General features: G+C 44.2%; 1 protein-coding gene across 1 annotated transcript in view; it reads left to right on the top strand.

Annotated features, from left to right (window-relative positions):
• The window catches only part of bmal1a (basic helix-loop-helix ARNT like 1a), a 37,373-nt gene extending 23,023 nt beyond the window's left edge, over nt 1–14,350 (top strand). Inside the window, exons 13-20 of the mRNA XM_056281377.1 lie at nt 2,873–3,119; nt 4,023–4,129; nt 4,309–4,459; nt 5,902–5,981; nt 6,165–6,273; nt 10,941–11,034; nt 12,178–12,271; nt 13,608–14,350. Coding sequence (XP_056137352.1) covers nt 2,873–3,119; nt 4,023–4,129; nt 4,309–4,459; nt 5,902–5,981; nt 6,165–6,273; nt 10,941–11,034; nt 12,178–12,271; nt 13,608–13,765 — 1,040 coding nt within the window. The 3' untranslated portion in view covers nt 13,766–14,350. The remainder of the gene's footprint in view (nt 1–2,872; nt 3,120–4,022; nt 4,130–4,308; nt 4,460–5,901; nt 5,982–6,164; nt 6,274–10,940; nt 11,035–12,177; nt 12,272–13,607) is intronic.
• Nucleotides 14,351–18,077: the final 3,727 nt, after the last annotated feature.

Raw genomic sequence — 18,077 nt, 5'->3', positions numbered from 1 at the left:
TTAAGTTTTTATCAGGTGATACCGATATCATGTCGATATCATCGTGCATCCCTAAGCTTGATTGCCGTTTGCCTGCTACTGTGCTTTTGAAAGCCTCGCGCTGCCATTTCTCACCTCTCACTCCCAGTCAGGTGTGTGTTTCTGTGTTTCTTCAGTGGAGGTGGGTAGGGGGGTTAAAGGGGTTTTTGTACTAACGACAGGGGAAAGAACAGCGGCCTTTTTTTTCTGGTTTTACTCCATGTGGTCTATTTTTAGGGATCCATCCTTGCCAGACCCGGGAAGCACAGCTCAGTTAGCACAGAAGGCAATCCCCATTACACAACTGAGGAAGTAGGCCTGTTTGGACATTATTACGTATTTATCCTTTATTTAACCAGTCAGGTCAATTAAAATGAAATTCTGTGTTGAAATAATTCAAATAGGCTTTTTAAGCCAGCTGGGTCTACTCATCAGTCACACATTGGCAGAATGCATAAATCATTCATAGACAAATGACAAAGGAAGGACTTGTTTTTCGAATGGTATGTCAGTTCATATATTAAACGTTTGGTACAGGTTTTACAAACTTTAAAAGGCCTTACCTGACTGCTTTACTTTTTTTTTCTGACATTGGGCTTGATTGAAATATGTTTTTAAAGGACAGCATGTCCAAACTGGACTTTATAGCACAACTTCCAAGGTATACTAAAGGAATAGTATCCTTATATTAAGGCATATTTCCCAGGCTAGTCAACTGAAAATAATAGGACAAAAACATTTGCAGAATATTTAAGAGCAGTCACACAATGCAAATCACCAGTGTCACCATTTATGCTGAATAATTCATTGCCAATATGAATATTTTATACTGTAGAACCTTTTGATTCTCCAGGCTGTGCTTTGTGTGTCAGAGGGAAAAAATGGTTGTTTCATTTTGGGAACTGGCCAGCATCTCGGACTCTTCTGGCAATATCGTGACCTGGAATATCACGTTAAAATCATGGTGTAAGGAATATAAATCAATAATCTGGAGAAATTTATGCAGTGAAATGTATAAAAAAAAGATTTTGTGTGCATGAGCTAGGTTACTTCTTACCTCCAATGCCTGCCTGCTATCAAAAGCTCTACAAATATATCAGCAGTAAGCCGGAAGAGGCTGAACTTAACAGGATTTCTTTTAGAATATTTAAACGTGCAGTTCGGAAGTTTTGTCTCCCCCTTCTGGCTTTTTCTAGGTTTTTTTTGGGGGGGGGGGTTTGGGTTGCAACCTATCACAACAAATTGGAAAAACAATCAGAAACATTTTAGGGGAAAAAAGAAACAAAACTTACAATAACCTGGCTGCATAAGTGTGCACGCTCTTTTATGATTTGGGATGTGGCTGTGTTTACAATTAACCGGTCACATAGTAGTTAGTATACACCTGCCATCAGTTAGAGTGACTTTGATTAACCCCAAATACAGTTCAGCTGTTCCTGCTGGATTTTCCTGACATCTTCTTGGTTGCATCAACTGTAAAAGCCATGGTCCACAAACAGCTTACAAATCATGAACGGATCTCGTTGTTGAAAGGGGTAGAAAAGAATTTCCAAGACATTAACTATACCATGGGACACCATGAGGACAATCATCATCAAGTGGAGAAAATATGACACAGCCGTGACATTAGCAAGAACAGGACGATCTCCAAAATGGATGAGAAGGAGAAAACTGGTCAGGGAGGCTGCCAAGAGGTCTACGGCAACATTAAAGGAGCTGCAGGAGTTTCTGGCAAGTACTGGTTGCTCCCTACATGTGACAACAATCTCCCATATTCTTCATATGTCTGGGCTATGGAGCAGGGTGGCAAGACACAAGCCTTTCCACACAAAAAAATAACATCCAAGCCTGGCTAAAATTTACAAAAAGATGCATCCAGTCTCTCAAAACCCTGTGGAAAAATGTGTTATGGTCTGATGAGGACAAGGATTAATGTTTTGGCCATAATTCCAAAAGTTATGTTTGGTGCAAAAACAACACAGCACATCACCTGAAGGCCACCATACCCACGATGAAGCATAGTGGTGGCAGCTTCATGCTTTAGGACTGCTTTTCTTCAGCCAGAAACGAGACTTTAGTTAAGGTGCAGGGAATCATGAATAGCTCCAAATACCAGTTGATTTTTGGCGCAAAACCTCAGGGGGTCAGCTAGGAAGATAAAGGGGAATTTCACCTTTCTTCACCGAAAGAAGATCAACATTTTGGAACGGCACAGCCAAGAACCCAGACCTGAATCCAACTGAAAATCTGTGGGGTGACCTGAAGAGGGCTGTGCACAGGCAATGCCCTCGCAGTTTGATGGATCTAAAACGTTTTTGCAAGGAAGTATGGCCAAGCCAAGGCAAGATGTGCCAAGCTAATAGACTCTTAAAAGGACTCTCAAAAAGACTGTAAAAGTGTAAAAGTTCTGTAGTAAAATCAAAAGGTGCTCCAACACAGTTATTAATTTAGGGGTGTGCACCAGGTTATTCTAGTACGTTTTGTGTATTTTTTCCCTAAAATATTTGTCACTTTATTTTTATATGTTGTCATTTCAAAAAAGTGGGAAAAGTTCTGACATAATTTGTCTTGGTTTCATTTTTTTACTTCACAAAAACCTGCCATTCTGACAGAGGTGTGTAGACTTTTTATGTATGTATGCATGTATTATGTATGTATGTACACACACTCACACACAAACACACGGAGTCCTCAAATGTTACTCATGCTCATTACATTTGCTGCCCCGCCCCCATCCTCCTGCTACAAGAGCCAATTTTCTGCACAGTATGGGTCACTACCCTCCCACTGCTGCTTAAAAACTGTTCCTCTCTCCCTCTTTCTCTGTTTGTCTATCGATTCTTCATCTCCGTAGCGGATCGCAAGAGCTTCTGCACCATCCACAGTACAGGCTACTTAAAGAGCTGGCCTCCCACCAAGATGGGTCTGGACGAGGATAACGAACCAGACAACGAGGGCTGTAACCTGAGCTGCCTGGTGGCTATTGGCAGGCTGCACCCACATATCGTCCCCCAGCCCAGCCTGGCAGACATCAGGGTGAAGCCTACTGAATACGTCTCCCGGCACGCCATTGATGGAAAATTTGTCTTCGTTGATCAGAGGTCAGGAGCAATTGACACTTTGGTCGAGTTAACTTGGGAAATCCGTATATGTGTATGCATAGTTTTGTTTTTTAGGTCATTGCCTTGTGTGTCTCCTGTTCTCTCTCTCTCTCTCTCTCTCTCTCTCTCTCTCTCTCTCTCTCTCTCTCTCTCTCTCTCTCTCTCTCTCTCTCTCTCACTCTCACTCTCACTCTCTCTCTCTCACTCTCCCTTGATCGCTCTTGATCTGTTTTTCCCCCCAATAATCCTTAATCCATCCACCCACTGTATACACCTAATCCGAGTCAGTGTAGCAAGGGGTGGGGGTGGTGGAGTGGAATCTATCCCAGCAGGTATTGGGTGAAAGTTGGGAAGACACCCTGGACTGGTGACCATTCCATCACAGAGCCCACACACACCTATAGGCAATTTAGAGACTCCTGTTCCCCAACATGGATGTCTTTGGACCGTAGGAGGTGAAGATAAAAGTTCCAGCAACACCAGGGTAGGAAAAACAGCCCTGGTGAAGGCTATGCTGAATTGTTTTGGTGTTTTTAAAATAAACACTTAAGTCTTTGCAACCCTAGTGTTGCTTGAATTTTCATCTTCACTTGCCTCATTTTTATTCCATGCACATGGATTAATACCAAGTAGTGCCCGAGTTCCCCTATCACTTTGTGCTCTGGGAGGAAGTCAGACAACCTGGATGAAAAACCGGGAGAACATACAAACTCCTGCAAACAGTGGGGCTGGAACTGAACAACTGACCCTCTGCTGTAAGGTGGCACTAAGTCTTGGTGCAGCCCCTATTCCTAAATCCCCATTCTCATTAATAAGTTTCAAGGTGGACTTTTCCCGAACATCTAGTTCCATCGGTGTTAATGCCATCTTCACTAAATAGAGCCTCTTGTTCCTTCTCTGCAGAGCCACAGCAATCCTAGCCTACCTGCCGCAGGAGCTGCTGGGAACCTCCTTCTATGAGTATTTCCACCAGGATGACATCAGCCACCTGGCAGAGTGCCACAGACAAGGTAGATACAGCTTCATACTGCTGTAGGATGAGGAAACATGAGAAACTGAATTTTCTTCATTTAACTTGGAATTCGTTCCGTGATGTAAATGGAACTTGTCTTTCTTCTACACTTGCCTAGACTGTTTTGTAGTTGTGCGTGGTGGGTCGCTACACGTGTGTCTGTGCTTCGGCCCACAGTGCTTCAGATGAGAGAAAAGATCAACACCAACTGTTACAAGTTTAAGATCAAAGATGGCTCCTTCATCACGCTGAGGAGCAAATGGTTTAGCTTTATGAACCCCTGGACCAAGGAGGTGGAGTACATCGTCTCCACCAATACTGTTGTGTCGTAAGTGATGGAACACACACATGCACACTTCCAAACCTTAAACTGTCTGATTGATAGAAAAACATGGAAGTTTTCCTTTAGTTTTTTTTTTATTCCACCAAATAACATATATGATTTGATTATCATATGCATAATATACAGGCTCTCTAGTGTGCTGTGAAGTATTCCAGGATAAATTGCAGTAGATGTTGTTTCGAAATACCTCTTGTGGGGTGTCCAGGTAACAGGGGATCTGTAGTTCGAATCCCTGTGTTACCTCCAGCTTGGTTGGGCGTCCCTAAAGACACAGTTGGCTGTGTCTGCGGGTGGGAAGCCGGATGTGGGTATGTGTCCCGGTCGCTGCACTAGCGCCTCCTCTGGTTGGTCGGGACGCCCGTTCGGAGGGGAGGGGGAACTTGGGGGGGGGGAACAGCGTGATCCTCCAATGTACTACGTCCCCCTGGTGAAACTCCTCACTGTCAAGTGAAAAGAAGCGGCTGGCGACTCTACATGTATCCGAGGAGGCATGTGGTAGTCTGCAGCCCTCCCCAGATTGGCAGAAGGGGTGGAACAGTGACCAGGTTGGCTCGGAAAAGTGGGGTAATTGTCCAAGTACAATTGGGGGGGGGTGCCTCTTGTATAGGAAATTCTCAGGACATTAGGGCAGTGGTCCCCAACCATCAGGCCACAGACTGGCTCAGGGTCACAAAGCATTTTCAGCAAAAAAAATTAAGAAATATAATAATAGGCTATATAATTATAGGCTATTTGTGTGGTAATTACATTGAACTTGGTGCAGTCTGTCAGTAATGCACCTTTCCTCACCATTCCCTGTCATGCCCACAACAGGATGAGGATGCTGATGTTGAACTTGAGTAATGCGACGCACGAGAGTCCATCAGTCGGTCATCACCCACTTACCTACTGGATGTGCGTGTTGCAGCTAGCTAGTCATGGTGCAGCTAGCTAGCTAGCTACCTATACCTACCATGAGTAGCTAGCTTAGCTACCATGAGTAAAAAACAAACATAGCTTGAAAGAGTTTCTTTGGAAGAGGTGGGGACGGTAAAAGGTCTAACCATGAGGATAACGCAGAGACAGCAGGGGCCAGGACTGCAAAAAAAAAAGCTTCCTTCAAAATGAAATGCGACGAGTCATAACTAAAATATGGCATTATTGCGACCGATGACTCACGTGTATTGACCGTCTTGTTGCAGGGAAACATGATGCTATCGACTTATAAAGTCATTAGCATCATGATTCTGGTCGTGATTACCCCCCCCCCCCCATCTGCAAGAATATTGTCAATATTAAGCCGGTCCGCTGTGCAGAAAAGTTTGGGGACCCCTGCGTTAGGGCACATGACCTGTAATTGTATTTTATTGTGGCTTATCTTGGTGGGTTGCTTCCACAGTTATGTGGTTGTTTAAATAAACATTGTATGTTATTGTTTTGCTCTTCAGGTGCCCCATGATGGAAGGATCAGACTACCCCCAATCTGCTGCTTCTCCTCAGAGTATGGACAGTGTTCTCACCTCAGAGGGTAACGTGACCAACTCAGCCCTGAATCAAGGCCATATCATTGCTCTTAAGCTTTACTAGCTTTGTAAGCAAGGATACCATTTGGTGTCAGCAGAAGGCCCCTCATGAATGATTTGTTGATTTGTTCTTGTGCCAGACCAACCGTTTTTCTGATTCTTCTGCCGGTTTTTCCATTGATTGGTAGGTGGAGGAAGGCGAGCGCTGCAGACAGTGCCTGGTATCCCAGGTGGCACGAGAGCAGGAGCTGGCAAGATTGGCCGCATGATAGCAGAGGAAGTGATGGAGATCCAGAGGTGAGAGCGGACAGAATTCTCATGATCCAGTTCCGCATATCTTGTTCATATCAGTGAGAAACTGGTTTTAGAACGCTGGTTTTGAGATTCACCCTAGACAGATTACTTCCATGAAGTCCTGTGACTCAGTGTTCAGTCAAATTCATGTTGCAAAAGAAAGAACACACACACACACACACACATACACACACACACCCTGCCTCTGCTGCATGACGGAAGCTAAGTAGGTATGGGCTTGGCTAGTACTTGGATGGGAGTCCTCCCGGGAAAACTGAGTTGCCGCCGGAAGTGGTGTTAGCGGGCCAGTAGGGGGCAGTCTTCCCTCAGGTCCTAATAAAAACAACAAATATCAAATGCTAATGCCCCAGTGCAGTGAGAGGGGCACTGTGCTGTAGCAGACCACGTCCTTCAGATGAGATGTTAAACCGAGGTCCTGACTCACTGTGGTCATTAAAGACCCCATGGCACTTATCACAAAGAGCAGGGGGTTCCCCGGTGTCCTGGCAAAATTCCCAACCTGGCTGTCTCCATCTGGACACCTAATCATCCCCCATGTAATTGGCTCGGTGATTCCTCCCTCTCCACCTCAAGCTGATGTGTGGTGAGCATTCTGGTGAAAAATGGCTGCCGTGCATCATCCAGGTGGTGCTGCACATTTGTGGTGGTTTAAGTGAGTTTCCCCCTTCAATGTGAAGCACTTTGGGTGTCTAGAAAAGCCCTATATAAATGTAATGACTATTATTATGATTATATATATATATATATATATATATATATATATATATATATATATATATATATAATATAATAGTACGGTCAGACATCGATACACAGCTGTGTATGCTTGACTAAGTTATCACAGAAAGTTGAATCAGTTATCTGGGCACAACATTTATTGGGAGAAATGTTTCATTACTCATCCAAGTCTTCAGTCTCAACTGACTGCAGGTTATTTACTAATTGACAGGTTATTTATTAACTGACTCCACCTTTATAAACAATACAGTTGCATAACAACCCAAATCAAAGATCAGTTTCATATGCAAATTGCTGTGACCATTAACTAATTACAATGGCCATGTGTACTATTCACAGAGGATTGAGGAATAGTTGCAATCGTGTGTTCCTGTTGATGAAGCAGGGGAGGTAGTCAATTAGAAATTACAGGACGACCCCAACCTTAACAATAGGACCACCAGACCAAGTGTGTCTGCTGCTGAAGCTGTGTCTTCAGTCCACGTTCTTCAAATACAGGGGGCAGTACTATGGGCAGAAGTATGGTTGTGCTATGGGTTCCCCAGTCTCACCTGTAGTGTCCAACTTGTATATGGAGGAAGTGGAAAAGAGGGCTCTGATGTCTTATCCAGGGACACCACCTAGCCTTTGGTTCAGATTTATGGATGACACCTGGGTTAAAATTAAATCATGGGGCACCCCGGTGGCTCACCTGGTAGAGAGCGTACTACATAAGGCTGAGTCCTTACCGCTGCGGCCTGGGTTCGAATCCGACCTGGGCCCTTTGCTGCATGTCATCCCCTCTCTCTCCCCTGCCTTTCTTGTCTGTCTCTCCACTATTGCTACCAAATAAATGCGGAAAATGCCAGGATGTACCTCATTTCACTGACCACGTGAACTCTGTGGACAACCACATCAAGTTCACCAGGGAGGATGTGAGAAATGACAGATTAGCCTTCTTAGACTGAAATCGCAGTTGGTGATGGGGAACATTTGATTGTTGATGTTTACCATAAACCAACACATACTGATCAGTTGTTGTTATTATTCATCCATCGCAGTGACGGGGACCATCTAGTCATCCTTTGATGGATGACTGATGACTTGCGCAAATGATTAAAGTGAGGAAGAGTTGCACATCATCAACCCCACTCTCTCGTCCAAGACCACCTACTACCAGTTGCAAGACTAGCGAGACGACTGGCTGTGGAGACGGATGCAGATTTTTCCTCAGGGGTTCTTCCCAAAGCCTTTCCCGTAGACGAGTATACCCGCAAGGCAGCAGAGGTTTTAAATCAGAGTTTGCCCTCTCCTAGATGAATTGCCTGACAGGCTAACAAGCGTCCTCTACCGGGGTTTGAAATCAGAGTTGTCCTTCTGGATTGGCTGCCAACCAAGGCTAACGAGTCCAATCGACCCACCCGGTTATACCACCGGGAACCCGTTCAGCCCCGCAGCAGACTCAGTGAAAACAGGAGGTACCACGAGAAGGTGCTGCTGCAGACACATTTGCGTAAGAGCAGCCATATGCTAAGGTCCTGATGGACCCGTGGTGATCACTACACCAGCAAGCGAGAGGCCACCGCACCGCTTCGCATTCCTTTCGGCAAGTAGGACATCTGGCCCAATACTCACCACCTCCCTAGCTTAGTACTGATCAGTACTTAAGTCAAACCTTAAGTACTTAATTACTTAAGGTTTGACTCTCATCATCCACTGGAGCACAAACTAGGAGTCATCAGGACGCTGTACCACTGAGCTGACAACGTCCCCACCGACACAGCGGCCGGGGAAGGGGAGAAATCCCACATTAAACAGGCCCTGGTTAAGTGTGGTTATCCTAACTGGGTGTTTGAATGAATGCCTTTATTTGTCATTGCACAGCTGTACAACAAAATTAAGTGCAACTCCCCTGTGGTACAAAATTAAAAAAATAGATAAATAAATGTATGCAAATAGTCAAAATACAAATAGACACATTTGCAGCACAATCAACATATATTCAAGGCTCAATGTTTTCGGTTTTTATTTTTCAAAGCCATCCAGCATACCAAATTTCGCCACAAGTGAGTCAAGTGAGTCTGCTTTCTATGGAGCAGTGATGGAAAGCATACTCACTTATGGCATCTTAGTGTGGTATCTTAGTGTGGTAGGCCAGCTGCACCGTGGCTGATAAGAGAGCTCTGCAGAGAGTAATGAAGTCAGCACAGGAAACCATTGGCACACAGCTACCTTCACCTGAGGACATATATACAGACCCCAGTTTGGAAACCCAAACAGTGCACCAGCCGATCGAAGTGAGGAGAAGGACAACAGCTGTCTAAGCGTAAACCAGTGGTGATTCTGTATGTGGTGGGAGTGTCGGAAAAGTTGAGATGCATATTTTCCAAACACCGCATCTCGGTTGCTTTCAAACCCCAAAACACGCGGCGCCAGAAGTTGGTCCACTCTAGGGATCAGGTCCCCCGGCACAAATAGAGCAATATAGTGTATGCTGCTAAGTGCCAGGAGGATTGCCATGACTTGTACATCGGGGAAACCAAACAGACACTGGCCAAGAGGATGGCACAACACAGAAGAGCTAACACCTCAGACCAGGACTCCACAGTCTACACCATCTACAGGCCAGTGGCCACTCTTTCAAGGATGAGGACGTGCACATCCTTGATAGGGAGGAATGCTGGTTTGAACGGGGAGTCAAAGAGACCATCTATGTGAAGAGGGAACGACCATCCCTGAACTGAGGGGGGATCTAAGAGTACATCTGTCACCATCTTACAATGATGTGATTGCAACTATTCCCCGATCCTCTGTGAATAGTACACATGGCCATTGTAACTCTAGTTAATGGTCACGCCTATTTACATATGAACCCGATCATTGGTTTGGGTCAGCATACCAATGTATTGTTTATAAGGGTGGGGATACCTGCAGTCAGTTTAGACTGAAGAGGTCACTTGGATGATGATAAAACATTTCTCTCTCAATAAAAGTTGTGTCCAGATGAACTGATTCAACCTTCTGTAACTTCCTTACCTGGATTATTGAGCATGCATCAAGACATTTTGACTCGGTTATGTTTCAATTTTTTTGTAAAAAGTAAAATCGGTGCCTAGTCCGCGGTGGTGTAGCGGTCTAAGCATCGGCTTTGTGTCGATGCAGTTGCCCACTGGGGACTGGGGTTCGCGCCCCGGTCTCGTCAGATCCGACTATGGCCGGACTCGATAAAGCAGCAATCATTGGCGATGCTGTCTTCGGGAGGGGGGCGGAGTCGGCTTGTGTTCGTCACGTGAATGCGTCTCTGTGTGTGTCGGAAAAAACAGTGGTTCGGCCTGGAGTCGCCTTGTCACGAAAGTGGGAAGGCGGTCTCTTTCGAGACTGCCAGCCGGAGAGATGCAGTTGGCGAACGCATGCAGTACGAGGGGGGGTGTTTGAATTAAAATAGGGATCAATTGGCCACTAAATTGGGAGAAAAAGGGGAAAAATCAGAAATAAATTTATATTAAAAAAAAAAGTAAAATCAGTGTCAGACAAAAGGTCATTAAAGAAAAGCCTAATTTACCAGAAACTCCTCCAAAATGGTTGTTCTTCTAGAATACTGCAGAGTAAAACTGTGCACTTGCAAAGAGCACATGTTTTTGGATTTCTTTGGTAGCATGAGCAAACATCTTTTCAGATGTACCATAAAACTGCTCAGGGTTTGGATCTGGCAGGTTTTGTCTTCTTCAGTTTACAGTCACATCATCTAAACATCTCAGTAGGCTACAGAGCCTTCTTGAGGGCAGTTCTCTTTTGTACACTGACCAGTATGTTTCTGAGCTAATCTGCTCACAGGTTTGAGACGTTAGAATTATTTTCCTCTTTTTGTATCTGTGATGTACAAAACTTCAATGTTGTGCAAGTGTCAGTAACACTGGAAACATATCTGTCAGGATCCGAGGTTCATCGCCCTCCAGCTGTGGCTCCAGCCCTCTAAACATCACCAGCACCCCTCCTCCCGACACTTGCTCTCCAGGCGGCAAGAAGGTAACGCAGCCCACCCAAACACACCCCGCGCACACTTTTCTCATGTTTCTCAACCACCCCCACTCCCCAGTGTGGGAGATGTTTCTGTCATGTGAAACTGGTGCCCCATCACATGTTGTTCCCATCATGTCAGTGTGCTAGTTTGTGTAATTGTGCTAGTTTGTGTAAGGGTTGGGTCATTGTGTAGTTGAAACCCGATCCACGACTGCCATCCTGGATAGATGAAATGTACCTGAACAAAATATGAGGGTTCCCATTTGTGAATAAGCTGTTCAGATGGTTAGACAGACCGCTGGTTTGATAATGAAAATATTAATTAATTGATATTGGACCAGGTGGCACGGTGACGCAGTGGTTAGCGCGGTCGCCTCACAGTAAGAAGGTCCAGGGTTCGAGCTCTGGGGTAGTCCAACCCTGGGGGGTCGTCCTCTGTGTGAAGTTTGCATGTTCTCCCCATGTCTGCGTGGGTTTCCTCCGGGTGCTCCAGTTTCCTCCCACAGTCCAAAGACATGTAGGTCAGGTGAATCGGCCGTACTAAATTGTCCCTAGGTGTGAATGTGTGTGTGTGTGTGTGTGTCGGCCCTGTGATGGACTGGCGGCCTGTCCAGGGTGTCTCCCCACCTGCCACCCAATGACTGCTAGGATAGGCTCCAGCACCCCGCAACCCTGAGTAAGGACAAGCGGTTTGGATAACGGAGTGGAATGATATTGGACCTCTTTTCATAGATTGATAGCTTTATGCCCATGAGCTCATGGATTACCAACTGAATTACTGACACAATGACTGTCATGTAAATTTAGTGCCCCGGAGTTGCTGCTGTACTATTTGCCTCTTCAAGAATTATTATTCATTTCCCTTCCTAATTATAATAAACTTGATGTAACCAAGTGATGTATTTCTTTATATAAGCAGCAGTTTACCTAATAGGACACGGACTTCTCCCTCCAGTGTACATGTACACAAACTGCCAAAATTCACAGTTCAGAAACTTTTGTTTTACAGAAACAGCAAGGGTATTTGAAGTGGAAAAGAATGTGAACGTGATGTCTGCTGTGTATGTGCTGCCTCTGTGGGTGAAAGCTGATCTAGAGAGTAGGCCTCTGTAGTTGTGCTGAAAGCTTACCTGAGTCCACTGTCTGTAGATCCAGAACGGAGGGACACCAGACCTTCCGACACCAGGCATCATCCCTGGGCCTGACTCTATAGGATATCCCTACTCCAATCAGTCTATTATGAGTGAGTAGGACCCACACACACACACACACACACACACACACATGTGTCATATTAAACCAGGTTCTTATAGAGCATTCTTAACACTTGAACAACCACGGCCACCATTATGACCGTTTTGGATTTTCAAAGTTTAATAACTTTGTGGGGGGAAAAAAGATACAGACCTGCCGCTCCCTGAATTCTCCTAAAATTGCATATATTTGTATTAAAATTAGTTTTAGACCACTTGCACAAAAAAGTTATGATAAAATCTACCTAAAACGACCATGAGCAGTCAACATGACTGTCTCGTAATTTACGCGTCTTCGTGTGTGTGTATGTCACTATTTATGACGTGTGTTGGTCACGTCATTTCCTTCGTGAAGTTAATTGCTCTGTCCTAGAAACACACTAGCATACTCCAGTGCAGAGAAATAGTCTAAACTTGATTTTTTATTATTGCCATGACTGGTTACAGACGCACCCTGACTACCACTGAGGTGTTGCTGTATTTACAGGCAGCGGCCATTTTAAATTGTTTGAAAAATAGTATTAAAAGTTGTTAAATGTTCATTCTGGTGTCAGCTAGTTTGATAACAGACATATTAACATATGTAGTGCATTAATATCTCAATTGGGTATTTATCTTGATAGAATATAGAGTTTAGAAATGCTCATGGTCGTTCTAGTAGTGTCTAAGTTCCCGTCATGTTTGGAACTGTTTTAATATTTATTTTCAGTTCTTTTTTTACATCTCACGTTTTATAGGCCTTGTTAAGTTTGTTTGATTAGCAATATGTGTTTTCCATTTTGTTTTTCAGGTAATGTTTGCACTTTTTCAATTTTGCTATTCAAGTTCGACCATGTGTTTCTGAAGTTTAAATTGTTTAAAAATAGTATTATAGTTGTTAAAATGTTAATTTTGGTGTCACTTAGTTTCTTAACAAACAAACTAACATATGCAATGTATTAATATCTCAATTGGGCATTTATCTTGACAGAATATGGAGTTTAAAAACTGGCGGTCATTCTGACTGCCCATGGTCGTTTTGGGTAGGAGTGAAATCCCGGCCGGTCTGGTGTTAAAACTCTTCTACTTCAACTGAGATTACTCCTACATAGCTGCACTATCATGTTCAAATGGACAAAGCAACAGTTGCCTATAAAAAAAAAAAAAAGTGATGGTTCTCTCAGTGCTGACTCTTCATCATATGTTATTTCGTCCATGCTGTCATGCATGATGAGGAAGTTGGGAACTGACTTAAACGGTATTAAAGGTACTTCCCAGGTTTTAAATTAACCTAATCCGGCCCTGTCCTCTGGCGTTCTCCGCTCTGTGTTCCTCTGCCCTGTCTAGGTGACAACTCCCACCTGAGCATAGACATCATGGATGAGCCCGGCTCCAGCAGCCCCAGCAACGACGAGGCCGCCATGGCAGTCATCATGTCTCTGTTGGAGGCCGACGCTGGCCTGGGAGGCCCCGTTGACTTCAGCGATCTCCCCTGGCCTTTGTGAGGTCTAAAAAGAGACTGCAGCTTAAAAACCAGAGCCATTGACAGAAAGGGTTTAATCAGGTCATATTAGAGGTATCATGTTGCCGTGCTCCGTACACAGAAGAACAGCTGAATCTAACTTTGACAGGCCCCCTGACGTTTCGACACGGTGACATGCACAGCGTCGTCAAACTGGGGAAATGCAGAATCGCTGGTGACGTAGCAGCGGCTGCGGAGGAAGGCTGCGATGTGTAACGTGACTGCCAATTACTGCCGTGACTAAACGCTATCTATTAGTGGCTCTGGCCCCCCACCACGCCCTGTCAGCCAACAACCAGCCCTCAACCGACACCAGGTTCTTAAAGAGTTCGGTTTCGAGAACAGATGTGGAATTCCGTGGCTTAGTCGCTAGATGTTTCCAAGGCAGGAAGTAGGGGTGGAGTGTTTTTTTGGGTGGCGGACCAGATGACCTAATCAGTGCACCATGACCCTTGTAACATCTGTGTCTGTGTGTTAAAGCAACTCCTTGTAGACAACTAAAATCGATTTGATTTAATACAAGCAGGGCATTTGGTACCCTCAAAAAGCCCATATCATCCAAGGTGTGTGTGTGTGTGTGTGTGTGTGTGTGTGTGTGTGTGTGTGTGTGTGTGTGTGTGTGTGTGTGCGCGCGCGCGCACATGTACGAATACTCTGCTTGCATGTGTGGGAAAACCAACACAACAAGGTAATGTTTGGGAGTTTATACTTTTGGAGACCAGCAGGAGGATCTGTGGGGTGACTTGATGAGACCGGCCCCTCTTAAAGCTTTGCAGATCTTCAGCCGTCCTGTTGCAGGCACTTGGCTGAGAACAAAACCACACTTCGTTTTCAACATCGGATCATAATGGTAAAATATTTTGATGCGAGTTGAAATCTGCTGCTATAGCTCCCCACCCGATACCACTTGTAGTATCTTCTGAAGACCTACCCGGTCCAACTGACCAGATGTTCTCTCTAGTCATCAAGTTTTTGTGCGCTCAGGCACATGTTTGTCACTTCAGCGGTTACCGGAGGAGACGTGAGAAGAGACCTGGGTTGTAATGAAGCTCCCGTAGGTGCTGGCACAATTCACTGGGTGATGAGAGAGGATCTGGTCGACTCTATTCAGCAGATGCTGTGTGCGTTTTGTTGTTTTAAATCTGCCCTCTGATGCTGTCAACCACCATAAAAGTGGTGCTTAAGCCACTACAGGAAACATAATTTCGGTTCACAGCTGATGTTGTGCCCTTGTTGTGGGGTACTGCAGTTTAGGCCAGACATGTCGAAAAACCATCACCTTACTCTAAACTTGCAGTCAAAACATTTCTGAATATTTGAATATTTTGAGGTGTGCTCGATTTACTTCAGTTCAGTCCTTTTTTCACGTTTTAATGTAGAATTGTGCTCCGCAGCGATTGAAAGAAGGGCTGTCCCTTCACGTGGAGCATGCACACCACTTCCTGTGGTGAAACAGGGTACGCCAACACCTGCTATGGATGTTTAACTGGTCTTATGGATGTTTATGGATGTGTAACTGGTCTGCTACAACACTCGGTGGTGGAGCTCTGAGCGTGCTGACCACCCTAGCTTTCCACTACGCCGCTGCTTTAGCCCACGTAAAACTCCCGTGTTGACGAACTCAGACCGTGAGGATGGCCCACTCTTACAAAACCCTACCTGGACTGAATTCCACGATCTCCCTGATCTGTCCCTCCATCCTGGCCACGAAAACTACGAACGAGGTGTAGCAATCACTTGTGTGCTGTCAGCACTTAGTCATGTGACATGACTCCATTGTTCAGATGGGTAAATTATAAATTAAATGGCGTAAAATCTCAGATTTCAGCTTTAGCTTGGTTCTAAAAGATCAGGCTCAAAACACATCGCATTAAAACGGTTTCATCCTTACACGCCTTGTCAATGCAGGCTATGCACCACAAAAAGGTTGCATTGCCTTTGGGAAACATGGCGCAAGGCTGCGTTACAGAAACTCTCACCGCCCCGTTCTGCTGACTGCTGGAGGAAGCTTTGGAAAGCCCTCTGACAGATAATCCTGTTTTTATTGGTTATTAAAAAAATGTTTTGTGTGACTAAAAAAAAAAAATCCCCCCCGTAAAAGACAACTCTGGGGGTTTGCAATGAAATGAGTTTTTAAGCTGCCTGTGATTTACGGCTTCGCTCCGCTGGATCTGGAAGTTTTTAAGAACCTCTATGATTAGACCCATCTGTCAATACAAACCACTTTTTTTTTTTTTTTTTTAGCTGAGCAGTTTCTTTGGGATCTTTGCTGAAAGTCGATGTGCTGGAGACGAGTAGAGCGGCAGTCAGACATGATGCTTAGAAATAAAGGCAACGTTTAATAATCCGGAATAACAGGAGTGTGTCATTAGGGAGAGGAGTTGTGCGGTTGCTGGAGCTGTGTTCTCTGAGAACGCAGGGCCAAGCGTGTCATCTGAGAGCTTCTGAGCGGAGCTCTTGGGTTCAGTGTCGCTTTTCTTACATTGTCGATTAATCTCCTCAACATGGCCTGTCTGTTTAACCTTACCAGCCATCTTGATTTTAGGAACTTTTTGCTAAAGACCACAATTTTTTAATGAGATGATATTTAAAGGCAAATCCATTGGTCACACTGGGAAGAAAATTACATTTCTTTATTTTCAGATATCACACCCCTCTGCAAATATTGAGGTGGTCATCGGGCATCCCTGCCGGTAAAAGGTATATTGAACTGAAGTTGGATGCCAATTTCCAAATGGAAACTCGGGGCACCTCATTTGATGCACAAGCTCAGTCTTTTTTAGCGGAGCAAATAATTCATGTTAGCATAGTAAATGGCAGGAAACCCATGCTACAAAAACTTCAGGGTGGGAGAATTGGTATGCAACATGCTGACTTTAATTCTGAAGTGCTTTGAGAAATGGCTGCAAACATTCTTATGCAGTGAAAGTGTTTGTTCTGTGCTGAACTGTGTGCACTGAAGGTTGTCACTCAACTGGCATGCTTGGATCTCCTCAGATGAACTTATTTCGCCAGTAAGAATCTCCTTATCTCCACCCCCTCCACCCCCCCAAAAGCGTGCAGGTTTCTCACTAACGTTGAAAATGCCACAGGTGAAAGGAACACAAAAGGGGACCTTTTACAACAGTCCTTTTTAAATCACTGATGTTTTACCCATTTCATTGAACATATGTTAATCCAAAAAAAATCAAAAAACAAACAAAAAAACTTGTACTCTACACTGTTTGATGGTTGTATCACTTACTGTGCGAGAGATGTGTCCGTTAACACATGAAGATGTGCACAGTGTTGGGTTGGAAACGGACGTGTCCAATGCCGAGTTGGGAAAAACAGGGAATGGTAAATTGGGCCGCGCCAGGTGAGAATATATTTTGCCTCCACCTTCATAATCTGATACTGGCTGGTGAGGTTACCTCTGTGACTCTGTTCTTAGTGGTTTTCTGTTTCAATAATTTTACACTACACACTTCAATAAAGTGTTCCTCTTGTTGATATGCCTCTCCCTACCTGACAGTAATGTATCAGATCTTTAAATATTATCATGTTAAAAGTATACTTTATGCAAATATGAGTATAATGAGTGTATTGTATGTATCAGCAGTGAAATATTTTTAAAATAAAATCTGTTTCCGTCGACTGGATTTCCCTTCTGTCAAGAAGATACTTCTGATGTTTTTTGTTTCATATTTCTCTCCATTAGCAGTGTAAGTGCAATGCAGTCCATAAATATTTCTCTTAGAAGAGTAGAAGTCCAGAGTCCCATGCTCAAGAAAATACACCGTGACCTTCCTGGTCCAAACCTGAACTCATGGTTCTGGTGTGTTAAAGGCTTTGCCACTTCTATTTGCCTTGTTTAGGTTTGTTAATCAATTGGCAGTTAAAACATGCCGAATTAATCTCTTTCTGTTGTTTGCACTATAATAAAAAGACCAAGAGGTCAAACATCCGATGTTTCTGATACTCCAATCCAGTTCAAGAGTCAGTACCTGTAAAAAATTATTTTACACAATGGCGGACTACAAAAACAGAATGTTCTGTTGAGGTATAGTCGAGTCCATAAATATTTGGGCAATGACAAAATTTTGTTTTAGCTGTCTACCACAGCATATCAGAGTTTAAATCAAAAGATGAATATGAGCTCAAAAATGCAAATGTTCACCTTTAATTTGAGGGTATTTGCATCCAAATCGTGGGAACGGTGTAGGAATTACAGCACTTTTTATATGAGCCCCCCCCCCTTCTTAAGGGACCGAAACTAATTGGACAACTCGACTGTTCTATGGCAAGGTGTATGT

The sequence above is a fragment of the Lampris incognitus genome, chromosome 6, assembly GCF_029633865.1.
Source record: "Lampris incognitus isolate fLamInc1 chromosome 6, fLamInc1.hap2, whole genome shotgun sequence".
NCBI classification, from domain to species: domain Eukaryota; kingdom Metazoa; phylum Chordata; class Actinopteri; order Lampriformes; family Lampridae; genus Lampris; species Lampris incognitus.
This window is presented reverse-complemented; position numbering and strand designations above follow the sequence as displayed.